At 41.1% G+C, this 20996-nt stretch overlaps 1 protein-coding gene across 8 annotated transcripts in view; it reads right to left on the reverse strand.

Annotated features, from left to right (window-relative positions):
• Positions 1–20996, reverse strand: part of rap1gap2a (RAP1 GTPase activating protein 2a) — a 189471-nt gene that overhangs the window by 49452 nt on the left and 119023 nt on the right. The window contains exon 1 of one of the 8 annotated variants that reach the window (XM_080429444.1): positions 12527–12605. The exons of 6 other annotated variants lie outside the window; for them this stretch is intronic. Coding sequence is in view for 1 of the 2 variants with exons in the window: in XM_080429441.1 (XP_080285567.1) it covers positions 11297–11329 (33 nt within the window). In the remaining variant the exon portion in view is untranslated. Of the gene's footprint in view, positions 1–11296; positions 11389–12526; positions 12606–20996 lie in introns of those variants that run through there. One more of the 8 variants, XM_080429441.1, reaches the window with a different exon arrangement.

Consider the following 20996-nt stretch of genomic DNA (forward strand, 5'->3'; position numbering starts at 1 on the left):
ATGCTATATAGAGTCTGGAACTACAACTCCTGAATGTTATATAGAGTCTGGAACTACAACTCCTGAATGTTATATAGAGTCTGGAACTAGACCTCCTGAATGTTACATAGTCTGGAACTAAACCTCCTGAATGTTATATAGAGTCTGAACTACACCTCCTGAATGCTACATAGAGTCTGGAACTACACCTCCTGAATGTTATATAGAGTCTGGAACAAACACCTCCTGAATGTTATATAGTCTGGAACTACACCTCCTGAATGTTATATATAGTCTGGAACTACACCTCCTGAATGTTATAAAGTCTGGAACTACATCTCCTGAATGTTATATAGAGTTTGGAACTACACCTCCTGAATGTTATAGAGTCTGGAACTACACCCCCTGAATGTTATATAGAGTCTGAACTACACCTCCTGAATGTTATATAGGGTGCGTTCGGAAATTGCGCACCGGAGCGCACTCGCCTATTAGTTTGTATTGGCCAGTGCGCTCAGTGCTGTATTTCCAAACACACCCATAGCGTCTGAAATACACCTCCTGAATGTTATATAGTCTGGAACTACACCTCCTGAATGTTATATAGTCTGGAACTACACCTCCTGAATGTTATAGTCTGGAACTACACCTCCTGAATGTTATATAGTCGGAACTACACCTCCTGAATGTTACAGTATATAGTCTGGAACTACACCTCCTGAATGTTATATAGTCTGGAACTACATCTCCTGAATGTTATATAGTCTGGAACTACAGCACCTGAATGTTATTTATTGTTTTACTCTTGTTATATTTGTTTACCGAGTGTACAATACTTTGGTTCAACACTGTCACTGTTGTTTTAAATGTGCTCTATAAATAAAGTGGATTGGATAAAAAATACATTTCAAGATGATTTAATTAACACAATGAATGCCAAAAACGGTCCGGACCGTTTTTGAGGGTCCAAACGAGAAGTGCCGAAAACGGTCCGGACCGTTTTTGACCCAATTCTATTTTTATACGAGTGGCCCACGTGGGGCGCTAAAACGAAACTTTGACATCACCCAAGGAGTTTCTGAGAAGAAGAGCCTGGATGTGGCTCCATGTCAAAAATCCTTCCGGTCGGCGTTTTCAATGTTATCTCCTTGACTAAAAGCTTAATATCTCCATTTCTTTTTAATGTGGTGAAAACGAGCCGTTTTCGATCGGCGATCACGCTGCAATGGAGGATCGCGTTGGAAATATTATTGTTCCAGGCGTTAGTCGGGACCCTCCGCCGTCTCGCACGCACGCTTTGTTTACATGCACTTCCGCGTCTGGGCTTCTCACAGCACGAAACGTATAACGCAAGTGGATGGAAGAAATGCAGGCACTCAACGTATAATATTTTAATAAACCTCTGGCACCCAATGTGTTAAAACACGAAGAAATTCCATGAATTAAAAAAACAGAAAGCTGATATAGAAAATAGCTGATCTACAAGCCAATCTAGAAGCGTGTGAACTGTGATCTTCTATTTTCACAAGTTTGGGGCACTGCAAAACTTGCAGTGTGTCTCTCTCTCTCTCTCTCTCTCTCTCTCTCTCTCTCTCTCTCTATAAGTGCAAATACTAAACATGGTGAAGAGAGCTTTTAAAAGAGCATAAAAAGAGAAGAACACAAGTAGTAAAATCAAGTACATAAATATGTGTTTACAGAATTGATTTAAAAGGAGAAAAGTCAACTTAACACACAAACACAAGCAGCTTCTAACACTGTGAAAGACACAGAGACACAGTTACCAACAACCATGGGTTAATATTTAACCATTTAAAGGTCTGAGAGTTGACACAGGCAGTGTAATTATGGCTGTAGTGTCAACAGACAGACATACAGCTGTTTTATCTGATTTGTTCTGCATGGAACGTTTTTCTCAAACAACACCTTTGTTCCTCAGCTGTCTGTCTGGTTTCTAGTCAGTAGGACAAGTCAGTAAACTACCCTGTGCATGCATGCCATGTTGTATTCTATGTGTATTGTTGTCACAATGTAGGGACACAAAATGGCAATCAGGATTTGAATCCAAGCCAACAGAAAATATAAATGTCAGAATGGACGTCAACAGCATAATGATTGGCCTTTAAAGCTTTTGTTTCGCCCCCCCTCGTGTCTCTCCTTAATCCTTCCGTCTGATGGCAGCGCTCCTGTCAGGTAAATGGTGCATTTATACAGTAGCACCTTTATCCAAAGCCTTACATTCACCCTTTCACTCACACACGCATACGCTGATAAAGACCTGTCTCAAATTATACCAACAACTCATGTCACATGCACGCTCGTACACACACACACACGCACGCACGCATGCACAGATGGATGGACATAAACACGCACGCGCACACGCACACACACACACACACACACACACACACACACACACACACACACACACACACACAGTATGAAACACAGAGCGGAGTAGGAACACGTAACGGACCAACAGACTGCTGTTGCTGACTTACTGTCCATAATAAAACCAGTGGTGGAAAGTAAATAAGTACATGTACTCAAGTACTGTACTTAAGTAAAAAAAAGAGTACTTTTTCCACCACTGAATAGAACATTGTCTTCCCAGACAGATCAGAAATATTGGGTCTGTTGTCAGCTCAAGGCTAGTCTCACGTGGCCAGACAACTAATCCAGAATGTCTGAATGCTATATAGAGTCTGGAACTACACCTCCTGAATGCTACATAACGTCTGGAACTACACCTCCTGAATGTTATATAGAGTCTGGAACTACACATCCTGAATGTTACATAGAGTCTGGAACTACACCTCCTGAATGTAATATAGAGTCTGGAACTACACCTCCTGAATGCTATATAGAGTCTGGAACTACAACTCCTGAATGTTATATAGAGTCTGGAACTACACCTCCTGAATGTTACATAGAGTCTGGAACTACACCTCCTGAATGTTATATAGAGTCTGGAACTACACCTCCTGAATGTTATAGAGAGTCTGAACTACAACTCCTGAATGCTACATAGAGTCTGGAACTACACCTCCTGAATGTTATATAGAGTCTGGAACTACACCTCCTGAATGTTATAAAGTCTTGAACTACACCTCCTGAATGTTATAAAGTCTGGAACTACACCTCCTGAATGTTACATAGAGTCTGGAACTACACCTCCTGAATGTTATAAAGTCTGGAACTACACCTCCTGAATGTTATAAAGTCTGGAACTACACCTCCTGAATGCTACATAGAGTCTGGAACTACACCTCCTGAATGTTATATAGAGTCTGGAACTACACCTCCTGAATGTTATATAGAGTCTGGAACAAACACCTCCTGAATGTTATATAGAGTTTGGAACTACACCTCCTGAATGTTATATAGAGTCTGGAACTACACCTCCTGAATGTTATAAAGTCTGGAACTACACCTCCTGAATGTTATATAGAGTCTGGAACAAACACCTCCTGAATGTTATATAGAGTTTGGAACTACACCTCCTGAATGTTATAGAGTCTGGAACTACACCTCCTGAATGTTATATAGAGTCTGAACTACACCTCCTGAATGTTATATAGAGTCTGGATTAGGAACTACACCTCCTGAATGTTATATAGGGTGCGTTCGGAAATTGCGCACCGGAGCGCACTCGCCTATTAGTTTGTATTGGCCAGTGCGCTCAGTGCTGTATTTCCGAACCCACCCATAGAGTCTGAAATACACCTTCTGAATGTTATATAGTCTGGAACTACACCTCTTGAATGTTATATATAGTCTGGAACTACACCTCCTGAATGTTATATAGTCTGGAACTACACCTCCTGAATGCCACCTCAGATGAGATGGCTTTCACCGAGGACGGTCGCACCTTTTATCCGCTCCTGGATTCTACCCCGCGCTCTATTCTTCAACGGCGAAAACAACAGTCCCACAATGTGCAGCTTCAACGGAGAGCGAATCCAAACGGAGATTTACCGCAAGACGCGGCGACGTTACTTTTTAAAGTGGTCGGCGCGAGTAAATCGGTTCAAACACGGAGAAGGACACCAAACCAGCTGGACGGCCTTACAGTAAGAAAGATTATTTGGTTGAGTTTATTGTTGTCGGGAAATGTACACCCTAATCCCGGCCCACCGACCGTGAAGAGCACGGAGACTCGCTATGATCACAACTTCAACGGCCTAAGCAACTTCACAGCTGATTTCAAACGCGACGGTAGCGCCCGACAGGGTCCGGTCCACAACATGCAGACAAATAACTTTGTTTGGCAACGGCCCACCTCACCTGATAAGAATGAACCCCAGCAAAGAGCTGGAGAAACAAGGATGGATTATTTGTCCCGGTTGACATCCATGCTGGCTCCAAGTCCTGCATTCTCAAGCAGACGACCACCGCCTGAGGGAATGTGGCCGATGACGAGACAAGGGCTTCCCCAACAGCAGCGTCACCCAGAGGAGTTCCTCATGCGCCACACGGGCCCAAGACAACCACAGGGTATCTCCCAGAGAAAAGCACAAGAAAACTGTGTTTTTTCCCCTGTTTCTACCATCTCCTGGCACCACCGCTTGGCGTCGACGTGGGACAATAGCTTCACGCCATCTACAGACCCCCAGATCAAAATGCTTTTTATGACTTGATTGAGGATCATGTGGCAGGTTTAGGAAACTCTGAGACGGTACTAATTGGTGACTTTAACACCTGTGTTCTGAAGAAAGACTAAGCTATCTTTAAGTCCCTCAGAAAGTTCTGTGACCTGCACAGCTTTACCCAGCTGATAAAGCATTTTACAAGGGTAGGCATTGCTTCTCAATCAATCATAGACCTAGTGTTGACAACGGACCAATCCAGAATTTCCAAGAGTGGAGTGATTGAGTGTAGCTTAAGTGATCACGATATCATTTTCTGCACTCGGAAGATTCACGGACCTGGAGCTTATTGTCACAGGACAATCAGCTGCAGGTCTATGAAACACTACTCAAGTGATCTTCTAACAACAGCTCTTGGAAAAATGGACTGGTCCCATGTCCTAAATTGCACCTCTGTGGAGGAGTCCTGGTCCTGTTTCAAAAAAGCTTTTTTTGTGTGTACTTGATAACATCGCACCCACAAAGGTGGTGAGGGTCAAAGCTAGCACAGAACCTTGGATGAAGGGTGACATTTTGAATGCCATCAAACTCAGGAACAAAAGCTACTCCGAGTTCAGGAAAAACAAAAGTGAGCAGCTACTTGAAAAGTGCAGAAATCTACGAAATGTAGTTACTAAATTGATCAGAAATGCCAAAAAGAATTTCTTAAATGAGAACATAGAGGAAAACAAAAGCCACCCACAAAAACTGTGGGAGGCACTAAAACAATTAGGCTGCAACGGAAAAATTCAGACTAAATCTACAAACATTTGCATTATTTCAAGTGGCTCGCTCACTACCGACAAGCAATTGGTAGCGGACTGTTTTAACAGTTTCTTCACCACAGTTGCAACCCAGTTGGTAAGCAAACTCCCTCAGCATTCAGGTCTGTATGGCCCCGACCACATTCAAGCTCACTATGAGAAACTAGGGGCTAAAAAAGATTCCTTCTTTTTCAAACCTGTATTGACTGATGATGTGCAAAACAAACTCCTCGCCCTACAGCCTAACAAGGCCACCGGCCTTGACAACATCCCCACCAGATTCCTCAGAGACGCAGCGGTCTCCATTGCTCCCATAGTAGCCCACATTACAAACTTATCCATCAGTCAGTGTCACGTCCCACAAGAATTCAAGTTGGCAAGAGTAATCCCTCTATTTAAAAAAGGAAGCAAACTAGATCCTGGCAACTATAGGCCTGTTTCCATCCTTTGTTCCATCTCAAAGGTTATAGAGCGATCAATCCAAGAACAAATCAACAGCTACCTCAGCGAGCGTAAACTGTTGTTTGAATTCCAATCAGGCTTCAGAACATCCCACTCCACTGACACATGCCTACTATATTTGACCGACTACATCAAACGTGAGGTATACTCGGGCAAATACTGTGGCATGGTCATGCTGGACCTCCAAAAGGCGTTTGACACTGTAAACCACGCAATTCTACTTGATAAGCTGAGGGCGATTGGTTTAGATTGCACATCACTAAATTGGATGAGATCTTACTTGGAGGGTAGAGAACAAGTGGTTGACATCAACGGAACCATGTCCTCATCCCTCCCGGTGAGCTGCAGGGTTCCTCAAGGCAGCATTCTAGGGCCGTATACTGTTCCTTCTATACATTAACGACATGAATGCTGCCTGTAACTGCAAACTGTTCCTGTTCGCTGATGACTCGGCACTCCTGATATCGGGTGAGGACAAGTTGCAAGTTGAGGAAGCTCTCAGCTCTGAACTCTCAAAAATCCGTACCTGGCTTACTGATAACAAACTGTCTCTACACCTTGGGAAAACTGAATCCATCCTATTTGGGACCAAACATTCCCTCAGTAAAATGAAGGTAGTTGACTTCAAGGTCAAAGTCGATGACACAATCATCACTAGCAAAGAAGAGATTACCTATTTGGGATGTATTCTTGACAAATACCTGACAGGTGAAAGCATGGCAGCAAAGGTGGTCAAAGGAGTAAACCAGAGAACCAGATTTATGGGCAGAGTTTCCTCTTTTGTCAACCCTCAGGCCCTCAGGACCCTCTCAGGGGCCCTGATTCAGCCCCTTTTTGACTATGCTAGCTCCTCTTGGTACTCCTACACCTCAGTGTCACTGAAGACTAAGCTTCAAACCTCCCAAAACAAACTGATCCGACTACTTCTCGGACTGGGGCCCATGACCCACCTCTCTCCCACTCACTTTGCCAGCCTAGGCTGGCTCAGGGTGGAAGACAGGGTTAAACAACTAAAAATAGGTCTGGTCTTCAAAATTGTAAATGCAGATTTGCCCGATATGCCCCCTATACCCGCATATCTGTATAAATACCTCGAAAAAGTTAGTGACACCCACAGCCACGAAACTAGAGGGAGCGTAAACAACAATCTGGTACCACCCACCCATAAAACAAACATGGGCAAATTCTCCTTCTATAGCACAGCCACCAAGGAATGGAATAGTCTAACCCCATCCCTCAAAAAATGCAGTTCGCTGGGCTCATTCAAAACAGCCCTAAAAACCCATCTTTCTGGAGGCCGAAAGAGGAGCTAGTACCAGTTTCCCTGTAGACAGACGACCCCCCCCCCCTCCTCTTTTTTTGTACATATTTTGTATTTCCTCATGTTTTTTTTGTATATAATTTTTATTTTTCCATGCTTCCCCCCCCCCCCTTTTTTTGTACATATATTTTTTAAATGCTTTTTTTTTTTTTTGTACATAGTGGTATTTTTTCTGTATTATCTGTATTTTCATGTTGATTTTTGAACTGTTTGGTTGCTACTATATATGTCTATGAAATTAACTCAAGGACCCCAACGGAAACAAGTCCGCAAGGACTTTTTTGGCCGGACCTTTTAGACAAAAGCATTATAAATGTAACTGTGTTGTTTTACATTCTTTTGCCTAATACAAATTTCAATCAATCAATCAATACTGTATAGTCTGGAACTACACCTCCTGAATGTTATAGTCTGTAACTACACCTCCTGAATGTTATATAGTCGGAACTACACCTCCTGAATGTTATATAGTCTGGAACTACACCTCCTGAATGTTATATCTGGAACTACACCTCCTGAATGTTATATCGTCTGGAACTACACCTCCTGAATGTTATATAGTCTGGAACTACACCTCCTGAATGTTATAGTCTGGAACTACACCTCCTGAATGTTATATAGTCGGAACTACACCTCCTGAATGTTACAGTATATAGTTTGGAACTACACCTCCTGAATGTTATATAGTCTGGAACTACACCTCCTGAATGTTATATAGTCTGGAACTACAGCACCTGAATGTTATTTATTGTTTTACTCTTGTTATATTTGTTTACCGAGTGTACAATACTTTGGTTCAACACTGTCACTGTTGTTTTAAATGTGCTCTATAAATAAAGTGGATTGGATAAAAAATACATTTCAAGATGATTTAATTAAAACACGAAGAAATTCCATGAATTAAAAAAACAGAAAGCTGATATAGAAAATAGCTGATCTACAAGCCAATCTAGAAGCGTGTGAACTGTGATCTTCTATTTTCACAAGTTTGGGGCACTGCAAAACTTGCAGTGTGCCTCTCTCTCTCTCTCTCTCTCTCTCTCTCTCTCTCTCTCTCTCTATAAGTGCACATACTAAACATGGTGAAGAGGGCTTTTAAAAGAGCATAAAAAGAGAAGAACACAAGTAGTAAAATCAAGTACATAAATATGTGTTTACAGAATTGATTTAAAAGGAGAAAAGTCAACTTAACACACAAACACAAGCAGCTTCTAACACTGTGAAAGACACAGAGACACAGTTACCTACAACCATGGGTTAATATTTAACCATTTAAAGGTCTGAGAGTTGACACAGGCAGTGTAATTATGGCTGTAGTGTCAACAGACAGAGAGACAGCTGTTTTATCGGATTTGTTCTGCATGGACCGTTTTTCTCAAACAACACCTTTGTTCCTCAGCTGTCTGTCTGGTTTCTAGTCAGTAGGACAAGTCAGTAAACTACCCTGTGCATGCATGCCATGTTGTATTGTAGGGACACAAAATGGGAATCAGGATTTGAATCCAAGCCAACAGAAAATATAAATGTCAGAATGGATGTCAACAGTAGAATGATTGGCCTTTAAAGCTTTTGTTTCGCCCCCCTCGTGTCTCTCCTTAATCCTTCCGTCTGATGGCAGCGCTCCTGTCAGGTAAATGGTGCATTTATACAGTAGCACCTTTATCCCTTAAGCCTTACATTCACCCTTTCACTCTCACTCTCACACACACACACACACACACACACACACACACACACACACACACACACACACACACACACACACACACACACACACCCTTGCTCATCAAGAACGTGTCTGTACTTTACTCGAGTATTAGTACTTTTGAATACTTGTTACTTCCACTCCACTGTATTTCAGAGACAAAATATTGTACTTTTGACTCCACTACATTTCAGAGAGAGAGAGAGAGAAAGAGAGAGAGAGAGAGAGAGAGTGTAAACGGAAGAGAGAGGTCTTATTAGGACAACAATGTGTGTGTTCGTGTGTGTGTGTGTGTGTGTGTGTGTGTGTGTGTGTGTGTGCGCGCGCGCACATGTGTGTAATATGTTTTTACAAATATTGTGGTAACACTTGTCTATAATGCATTAACAAACACGCTTGCATTGCATTAGCCCATAATTGCTTTAAAACACTGTCTAATTATAATAATACAAACTCATAAATGATCAGAATGCGCTATAATAATAATCATAACACTATAAAGCATTCTATGATGACTTTTAGGGTCAGGTATTATGATGCTTCATAATTACTGGTTACTCACTGACATTTTCTTTTGGACAGGATCATATTGTAGTGTAATTCTCAGCACGTCACAAAGTGATGCGCTGTGAGCTTGTAGATCGGCTGTTTTTGATTATTATTTTTAAAATAATGTTTATAATAACGTTTTTAATAAGTTTGAATTTTCCTTTAAAGGTCCTTCTCTTCTGGGGTTCACCGGCATCTCTATATTATATCGTGTAGATTACATAGATATAGAGTCACAGTGATAGTTGTATTTGTGAAAAGCAGCAGACAGTCGTTAGAGGATGTGTTATGATTATTACATTGTGTTATTTATTTATAAAACATGTGTTTTAATGAATGACTCATATAGACAGAGAAGGTTCTTAGAAACAATGTTGTGAGAGTCACCACACACACACACACACACACACACACACACACACACACACACACACACACACACACACACACACACACACACACACACACACACACACACACAGTAAATGTACTCATTTCACCTTACTGTCTCCTGTTTGACGTCATCACTACTTAATCATCTCTCTCTCTCTCTTACTCTCCTTCCCTCATCCCACATTCTCACTTTTCATACCAACCTTCTCTTGCCTTCTCCCGTGGCAACCTGTAGGGCATGGTTCCCCAATGAATGGATGGTTCTCTACTTATTTTTGTTTCAACTTTCAAGAGTGCATTTTTTCCTTGTGTGACCCTCAACACAGGATTTAAGAATCCCAGGGCTAAATTATTAGTACCATAACCAATAATCACTATAATAATGGTGGTAAGAGCAGCAACACCACTATCTGACACCACTGTCACTGGAATAGCGGGAACCCCCCCCCCCCCCCCCCCCAATAAATGTACTTAGTTACTTTCCACCACTGAAAAAGGTCTATGTTCTCTATATATGCTACTGGCCCCTGTAAAAGTCATAACCTAGCCCCCCCCCCCCAACCCTCAAACTGTTTACTGTACATATTTTTAGTTTTCATTATTTTTAAACTGTTTTTATGATGTTATGCATGGTAGTGTATATCTGTCTGTCATTAAATGTCTCTATGAATTGAGTACAAAGGACCCCAATGGAAACAAGCCTTTATTGGGTTTTAAATCCTATTTAGCTGACCTTCTATTTAAACTGTACTTTCATGTGCTTTTTTTCTGCAAACTTCTAATAAAGTATTCAATCAATCAATCAATACTATTCTTTTGCTGCATATGAGAACCACTGTATGTATCTGATACTGTATCTGCTATTTTAACCTCATGTAGGCCTACATATCTGTTATTATATATGCGGATATTTTAAGCTCACGTAATATCTGCAACTATACTGTTTTAACCTCATATCTGTTACTATACGGACGGACGGGGGCATAAATCTTCTCTTGTGGGGGTCCCTGGCACAAAGCATTTTCAGAAGGGGGTCCACGGCAAAATGTATATCAATTTAGGGGTCCTTGGCATGAAAAAGTTAGAAAACCACTGATATATATACACAGATTACTCACAGTGCAGCGATGCAATCACTGCCTTGAATAATTAATGCCACACAGCTTCCATAATTATGTTTTTTTTCTCTTTTTCTCTCTGATAAGGAACACTACAACTATGTAGTGTGATGTGTGTGTTTGTGCTACGAGGCGGAGAACGCTCACTTACCTTAAAGTTCAGTACACAACTAAACCCTGCACCTGTGTGTGTGTGTGTGTGTGTGTGTGTGTGTGTGTGTGTGTGTGTGTGTGTGTGTGTGTGTGTGTGTGTGTGTGTGTGTGTGTGTCACCCTTTGATCTCTATTCATTGAACACCTTGGCAAACTGCAGACTTTTCAGAAAGCTCCTCTCTCTCTCTCGCCCACAATCTGTGATGTGCAAGTAGGTCTCACCTCCGTTTCTCCTGCAGACTGTGTGATGTGCATGTAGATCTCGCCCCTGCTGTCTGTCTGTCTGTTAACCGTCTCTCTCTCTCCCTCTCTCTCTCATTATTGCTTAAACAGGACAATGCAGTCCGGCTGAAAACCTGAATAGCTTTGCTAAAGTAGAACCGGTTGTTCCTGTCTGTGCGTCTCCACAATACACACACACACACACGAGCGCACGATCACACACACACACACACAAACACAAACACATGCTCGCGCGAGCACACACACAGACGGACGCAAGTATACACACACACACACACACACACACACACACACACACACACACACACACACACACACACACACACACACACACACACACACACACACACACACACACACACACACACACACACACACACACACACACACACACACACACACACACACACAGTATAAACACGAGAATCCTCTAATAGGCTACTGCCTTAGAATGAATCATTTAGGCATTTAGAAGATGCTTTTATCCAAAGCGACTGACGGCAAAGCAAGAGCTGATACTATGTAGGCTATGGAGACATGATAAATGGATCTACCTTTATCCAAAGACCTGATACTATGTAGGCTGTGGAAACATGATAAATGGATGTACCTGTATCCTGATACTATGTAGGCTATGGAAACATGATAAATGGATCTACGTACCTTTATCCTGATACTATGTAGGCTATGGAAACATGATAAATGGATCTACGTACCTTTATCCAAAGCACTATTACATTACATTACATTACATTACATTACATTACAGTCATTTAGCAGACGCTTTTATCCAAAGCGACTTACAATAAGTGCATTCAACATAGGTAGGGAACAAAACTATAATCACCAGAAGTCTTAAGTGCATTATTTTCTAAAACAAGCAACTAAGAGTATACCTAGCGCTGAGGTAAAAGTGCAATATATCAGCTACCTACTTTCTTAAACAGATGAGACAAATAGGAAAATCAAATGAGCAAGAGCTAAAACAAATAAGTGTATCAAATAAACAAGATCCAATAGAATTACCATTACACTATTACTATTACAGTCTCACACACACACACACACACACACACACACACACACACACACACACACACACACACACACACACACACACACACACACACACACACACACACACACACACACACACACACACACACACACACACACACACACACACAGGAAACCATGAAAGGCACCAACCTGCTCATCGGAAGCACTTCAGGGTTCAGTGTCTCGCTCAAGGACACTTTGACACTTAACCCAGGGAGGTGTGTGTGTGTTTGGGGGGGGTCGAACCGGTAACCTTCCATTCCCCAAGGGGCCTCTGACGCCCCCGACAGACGCCGGCAACTGACACAATAGCTCCCCATGCACACCATGTATAATATTTGACACGTCGCGTCTGAATTATTGACCGTGTGGATGACTCACTGAGCACCACTTTAACACCTTTAGACCGGGAACGCAACTGTGTGCCATTTTTTGATTTCAAAATTCAAAAATAGCAGATCTACAAGCTCATAGCGCGGCACCGAGTGCCGCGCTATGAGCTTGTAGATCTGCTTTGTTTGGAAAAGAATCGTGAAAATGTGTGCAAATCTTTGAATATATTTATATACATTTTTAACTAAAATCTTTGCTTTTTGGGGGGTCCCTGGGCTGGAACAAAATATTTTTAGATGGGGGTCCGCGGCCAAATACATATAATTTCGGGGGTCCTTATCATGAAAAACGTTTGAGAACCACTGATATTATAGCAACATAAATTTAAAAAAAATAAAAATAGGATTTAGTTAGGAAGACATTTGTAGAATCCCCCAGAAGCAAAGATTTGAGTTACAAAAGTTTGCTTTAAAAAATACCTATAGACCTTCTCTCCTCCTGAAGGATCGACTGAGATTAAGGGGAAACGTGTCGTGGCAAGCAGAACACAAAGACCTGGACCAGACCAAACCGGTTCTATAAGTAGCCTTAGAGCAAACAGGAAGGACTTAACGATTTGGTGACGCTGTTTTTTTTTTTTACATTTGACATTTCGGTGGCATCCTATATAAGATGTCTTCTGACCTTTTCCCACGCTATAGCCAGTGGTGGAAAAAGTACTCATGTTTTTTTTACTTAAGTAAAAGTATCAATACTGCGATGTAGACATACTCTGTTACAGGTAAAAGTCAGGAATTCAAAATGTACTTCGTAAAAGTACAACGGTATTGGTATGAAAATGTGATTAAAGTTCCAAAAGTAAAATACAGAATGTCACATTTCACAAGTTTTCAAATGTATAAACATCTTTTGAAATCTACAAGCTCACAACGCGTCGCATCGCGACACGTTGTGAGCTTGTAGATCGGCTATTTTCAAATGGCCAAAACGTATAGGGCTGAAGTGGTAAATCTACAAAGTAACTAGTAACTAAAAGTTTTCAAATAATTGTAGTGGAGCAAAAGTACAATATTTTCCTCTGAGATGTGGAGTAGAAACATCTGAGTAAAGTAAAAGTACCAAAATTGTACTAAGTACAGTACTTGAGTAAATGTACTTAGTTACTTTCCACCACTGCTGATTACCCTAGCATCCGTATTCTGGGGAGAATGATCACCCTAGCATCCCTATTCTGGGGTGAACATTTGCCGAAAATAGCAGATAATTGATCAAATACAAATGATATTATGTACTGACACCACACACAGAGACGAGAGTGAGTGAGTGAGTGAGTGAGAGAGAGAGAGAGAGTGTAATAAACACTGTAAAGCATTGCATTAAAATATATATTACTATTCATACAATACTCATTATGCAGAATGATATTATTGGATTGTAATTAGTAATGCAATACTCTGTTTTCATTATTGTAATGTTGTTGCTGGGTAGCTTAACTTACAAGATGTCATCATTTATGAGTTAACATACTTTGTATTAACTCTTTGACTGCCAGAGTATTTTCATAAAGTACTCCCCCATTGCCAGCAATTTTCGTGTTTTTTTTATTTTTATATTTTGAAAATGTTCATGAAAATAATTGATCAGACTGTTTTGTAAAGACGCAGCACAAATCCGCCACTAGAGAGCAGCACATGATAGCTTGATCAGCTCCTTGTGTCACTGTTACCCTTCTTGGGCGATTAGACAGGGAAAAACATGAAAACGGATGTGACGTCCTCCCAGATTGTTTTGATCGTCAAAATTACGATGTGATACACGACGGCGATGACTGATCGTCACCCAGACCATAGATTATAGAAGAGAAGCTGTCCCTTTGTCCGTCATACCGTGTGAAAAACCGTTTGTTTACCTATTTTGGACGAAAATGACCGGGGGAAAATAATCAAAAAACGGAAACGGAACCCAGGTCATGAAACCGGATGCAGATATGGGTGAAGTAAGTGGAACTCGAGAATAACATTGAATTTTAAGCAGCATAGCGCGATCAGAGATTAAACAATGAACGCAAATCCAACGCGTCAATGGCGTGGGTGGATTAAGTAGTAATTGACGCGTTTTCGAGTCAATGGCGTTTATAGAGTTAATAATCTAAATCTGCAAAGTAACACAAGCTACTTACATTATTTTCCTCTGAGATGAAGAGGAGTAGGACGTATATCATTAAAATAAAATGGAAATACTCAAGTGAAAGTACCTCAAATCTGTACTTAAAGGGATAGTTCACCCCCAAAATGACTTTTTTTCTATTGATTAGTCACTCCATGGAGACTTGAATTCATGGATGTTTTTTTGTTTTTGTCTCATTCCTAAAGCCAATAATTTGATGACCGGCAGCCGTTCCGGTAGGAGACACAGAGAGTCTCCTTTGTGTCTCCTACCGGAACCGAACCGCTGCCTATCGGTCCGCTGGTCATCAAATTATTGTCTTAGGAATGCAACCAAAACAAACAAAAACATATCCATTAATTCAAGTCTCCATGGGGTGACTAATTGATAGAGGGAAAACATGGGTGAACTATCCCTTTAAGTATTCTGGCTCTGCAGTACCTCACATCCTCTCTACTGACTGCAATTCTTTTGAATTTAATGCATTATTTTCTTTCAATTGAAGGTATTTTTTTCCTTTCCATTGTCTGACAGACTGATCTCACAACCAGGTCTTCATAAAACATGAGGCTACCTGCGTTCCTTCCTTTGTGCAAAACAATCCCTAAGGGCACGCTCACACCGACCGCACTTTTATTTGACCTCTGGGGCGGAATCTGCCAATCTGCTTTGTCAATGCAGATGCGTGGATTCACAAGACAGACGCGCAACACCATGAATCCACGCATTTGCATTGACAAAGCAGATTGGCAGATTCCGCCCCAGAGGTCAAGTAAAAGTGCGGTGTGACCGCGCCCTAACCCGCTAATTAGGAAGGAGTCATGAATGGACCATGACACTGACTTCAATGCAGTGGTGGAAAAAGGTACTCGAGTTTTTTCACTTAAAAGTATCGATACTGCAATTTAGAAATACTCTGTTACGAGTAAAAGTCCTGGAATTCAAAATTTACTTGAGTGAAAGTACGAAAGCATTGGTATCAAAATGCATATAAAGGACCAAAAGTAGGAAGTACTCATTATGCAGAATGTCCCATTTCACACGTTTTCAAATGTATAAAATGTTTTAAAATCATTTGAAAATAGCAGATCTACAAGCTCACAATGCGTCGCGATGCGACGCATTGTGAGCTTGTAGATCGGCTATTTTCAGATGGACGAAATGTATATAGCGGCTGAAGTGGTTAATGCATGTTTTGTAATAATAACCAAAATCTGCAAAGTAACTAGTATGTTTTCAAACAATTATAGTGGAGTAAAAGTACAATATTTGCCTCTGAGATATAGTGGAGTAGAAGTAAAAGTGCTGAAAACTGGAAATACTCCAGTAAAGTAAAAATGCCTCAAAATGTTACTTAAGTACAGTACTTGAGTAGATGTACTTAGTTACTTTTCATCACTGCTATTGACCATTTCGTATGACTGTGCCAATGGCACGGTCACATGACAAAGTATACATCAGGCTTAAAGGTACAGCACGTGATATTGTGTTATAATAAGTGTTAAATAGCTCTATATTCTGATCATCGCAATCATTGCAGTTTGTTCAGTAACAGGGCTCTCCCTGTCTCTCAGGCTTTTTAGTAAACACAAAATACAATTTTCATTGTCGGGATACTGCAATTCTATCCAATCAGGAGAGAGAACTCATACAGGACACAGGATAAACAAGTGAAATTGGAAGTGATGACAAAACAAAATGAGCAGACAAAATTGGAACTGGAACAGTATAAAATTGAAGCTGATGAATGGGTTTTCTCTCCTGATTAGATGACATTGGTTGAATTCAGTTTGCTAAAGAGCTGGAGAGAAGGAGATACAACTATTGAACTATCAGAATATAGAGCTTAAAATTTGGTTTAAACAAAAAAGAATCACGTACAGTATACAAGATTTGTTGCAGTTTAAAGCGGCACTAAATCGGGTTCGTTGCTGCTATGCTCAGGCACCTTTGTTATACTTTTATGACATATTTTTATCTCAGGTACTAGTGTAAATATGTAGATACCTTTTTGGCATTTCTTGTCCTCTTGTTTGATCTTCCTTCCCACTTGCCCCCCCCCCTCCCCTTATTCTATTGGAAATAACGTTGCGATTGGAACAATGTACAAAAGCGAATTTCATCCACTGTTTTACCTTGTAAACCTGTGATGTGACAATAAACCTGATTCTGATTCTGTTCAAATCCGGGTTAGAAGAGGAAAGTAACTTTTTATACGTTTTATTTTCTCAATTGCAACCCAAGTGAAATCCTGCAAGATTCTTTCTATGATTCATTTGAACCACTAAATTATGTAGTGTGGATTTAATTCTGCTGTCTGTGCACAGCTGGGGTGGAGGGTCCGTGACATTGTTTGTTTCTTTTACAATGCATTTCGTCACGGCAGAAACCTTGTATCTCCATATTTCATCTTTTCATGTCTTTTTTTCATCAAATTAAAGGGATAGTTCACCACCAAAAATAACATTTTTTCTATCGATTAGTCACCCCATGGAGACTTGAATTCATGGATATGTCTTTGTTTTTGTCTCATTACTAAGCCAATAATTTGATGACCGGCAGCGGTTCCGGTAGGAGACACAAAGAGTCTCCTTTTGTGTCTCCTACCGGAACCGCTGCCTACCGGTCCGGTTTGCTGGTCATCAAATTATTGGCTTAGGAATGCGACAAAAACAAAACAATATCCATGAATTCAAGTCTCCATGGTGTGACTAATCGATGGAAAAAAAATTTTTTTTAATGAACTATTCCTTTAAGTAAAAGTTTCAATACGGCAATGTAGAAATACTGTTACAAGCACAATTTCGGAATTCAAAATTGACTTGAGTGAAAGTACAAAAGTACTTAAAGGGTACTTTTTTCCACCACTGGTTTTGTACATACACGTTTTCCACATGACATTGACCATTAAAGTGTAAGGTAAGCTGTCAGAGCTTTAAGGAGTGGTGTGGTCTCCTCTCTCCTCCTCCTCCTCCTCTCCTCTCCAATGTCAGAGAAATGCTTCCCTGGTCACTTTGATTATTGCCTTCCCAAGCAATAGATGAGAGTCTGGGGTCAACAGTGTGAAAGATTGAACCCTGGTGTCTCCTCTATCTCTGTGACTGATGCCGTTGTTTAGTGACCGCATGGCTGCCCGGAGATAAAATGAAGCTATTTGTTTGTTTGTTTGACGTCCCCCCCATCAGGTGGGTTGAGGAGGAAGGCTGGTGGTGCACAGCGCTGGACAAAATACTTCAACCGCGGGGTAACCCGGAACGCTCGGTGACTGCTCGGAAGTCCGACAATCCCACTACTCCGACTACGTGGCTTCCGCGCGCGGTTAGGGTTATAGGGATAGGGTTAGTAATGTCGGAACAATGACATGTCGGAACAATGACATGTAACCGGAACGCTCGCCCCAAAACACACTCGCCCTAGCCTCGTTCCCAGCCTTTATTCATCTGCGAAGAGAAAAACCTAGTCACGATCTAATGCAGAGAGTGTCTTCGGGGCGGGACTTACGTCGTACGCATTTCCCCCGGAAACAATATTTTTCGACCAATCACAAGGCTTGTTTCATTCACAGAGAATGTAAACAGATTTGTAAAGCATCAACGTCATTTACTTGGGCGGTACTTCCGCCAAAATCTGGTACTCCCGTTCAGACAGTAGCTCAACCGGCTAGGTCTTGCCCAGCATGCACTCGCCCCCATTTATTTCTCGGACCGCTCGCCCTCAGCGGTTCTTGTATTCTTTTTTTTTTCTTCCATTTTTTCCCCGCGATTTTGTAACCCTTTTTTTTCACCCGGTGCCAATTTTCTAAGTGATCCTGGGCGCTACACTCCCCCCACCAGCCTAGGGAGCCCAGGGCCGAGCTCATACCTCCTTCAATGCATGAGAGCCAATTGACCTTCTTGTCACCTGACAGGGGGGAGTTTCCCCGGTAGGACATAGCGCGTGGAAGGAACACGTTATTCCAACCAGTTCCCTTCCCCTCCATCAGGCGCCCCGGCTGTCATGGGGGAGGCGGTATAGCGACCAGGATTACTACATGTTTTTGTGAGGGTATTAACTACCCTAGGAGACACGGGGAGAACATGCAAACTCCACACAGAGTAGGCCCTTTCTACTCTGTGTGGAGGTTTCTTGTATTCTTGCATTTGTTTTACTGAGGTTAAGTTTAGGAATGAGTTTGGGGTTCCACATACTTCCAATTTCATAAAAGATTACAACTTGCGTTATGTCGGATTGCCTAGAAACGTCACCCACACACTTTCTGAGGGGTGTGGAGTTCAATGGTGCAACCCGGAAGTGAATCTGTTCACTTCCAGTTTTACCAGGAAGTGGTCGTAGACCCCCAACTCCGGAACACAAGGTTGCACAGGTATGACAGTGGACCTGGGTGCTGCAAGTTTATCACTGCTCGGCAGCAGTGTTATAACAGTGTTTAACACTTAAAATGGCCCTACTTTGGTGATCATTGATCTTATCCGCGCAATATAGGACTAGGTTTTGAAGGCCTTGAAGCAGCCTGAAAATCTAGTGGGCATAAAAGGGACACAGACAGACCTGTACAATGGGTAATCTCTGACAACGGGTACAGCAGGTATTGCATGCGTTCTCAACGAGCATCGCTCCCGAGTAGTGGTGGAAAAAGTACTCCATTTAAAAGTATCAGTACCATCATGTAAATACTCAATACAAAAGTATTGGCATCAAAATATACTGTATAAGTACTAATTATGCAGAATGTCCCATTTCACAAGTTTTTTAAATGTATGAAAATCCTTTGAAAACAGCAGATCTTCAAGCTCGCAATGCGTAGCATCGTGACGTGTTGCAAGCTTGTAGATCTGCTATTTACTTTATATACTTGCTATTTTCAAGTATATAGGGCTGAAGTGGTTAATGTATGTTTTGTAATAATAATCAAAAATCTGCAAAATAACTAAAGTTTTCAAAGAATTGCAGTGGAGTAAAACATATTTGCCTCTGAGATGTAGTGGAGTAGAAATAAAAGTATTGGAAATTTCAATTAGAAAATGCATTCAAAAGGCAAACCAGAGGACTTCTGGGAAGAGATTCATGTCAACATGATTCTGAGACCTGGAACGCATCTGTGTCACTTTAGATTTCTTTGGCTATTCAAAAATAGCAGATCTACAAGCTCATAGCGCGGCACCGAGTGCCGCGCTACGAGCTTGTAGATCTGCTATTTTTGAAAAATTGTGAAAATTATTTTTTTATATTTTTTTCCAAAAAATTGTTCAAGATTTCAATTTTTTTAGACGCGGCCTCAGGTCTTAATGGGTTAACATGAGGATCAAGTATTTAGGACTTACGTTGTCGCCACGCTCTCTTTACAACCACTTAAGTATTCTCATTTCTCCCATAACCCATTAAGACCAGGAACGCATCTGTGTCATTTTTAGATTGCTTTGGCTATTCAAAAAATAGCAGATCTACAAGCTCATAACGAGGTGCCACGTTACGAGCTTGCAGATCTGCAATTTTTTTGAAAAATCGTGAAAATTATCTTTGAATTATATAGTGTTTAAAGCAAACTTTTTTAATTCAAATCTTTCTGGAACAACATACTTTGAGATGGGGGTCCATGGCCAAATACATATCTAAAAATGTTTTCTAAATCCTATCTAAGTATGTTGCTATATCAGTGGTGCTCCAACCTTTTCATGTCAAGGACCCCCAAAATTATATGTATTTTGGCCGCGAACCCCCATCTGAAAATATGTTGTGCCAGGGACCCCCCTAGAAGCACAGATCGGAGTTAAAATGTCCGCTTTAAAACATATATATATATATTCAAAGAGTTGCACACATTTTCATTTCTTTAAAAAAAGAAGATATATAAGCTCATAGCTATGAGTTTGTAGATCTGCAATTTTTTTAATAGCCCAAATAAATCAAAAATTACACAGATGCGTTCACGGTCTTAATGGATTAAGAAGCTATACCTGTCTGAAGCCCCTGGGCTGGTGCGTTCATGGCAGGGCTATCTTTAGTACTTTCCAAAAGAGCACATTATCCTGATGCATGTTATCCGGCCGGGGAGGAGAGCCATGAAGCACTAGCTGAACGATGGGAGCAGCTAGTGATGGATCATTACTCATTCAAATAAAGG

Source organism: Gymnoscopelus braueri (genome assembly GCF_963280865.1).
Source record: "Gymnoscopelus braueri genome assembly, chromosome: 5".
In the NCBI taxonomy this organism is placed as follows: Eukaryota; Metazoa; Chordata; class Actinopteri; order Myctophiformes; family Myctophidae; genus Gymnoscopelus; species Gymnoscopelus braueri.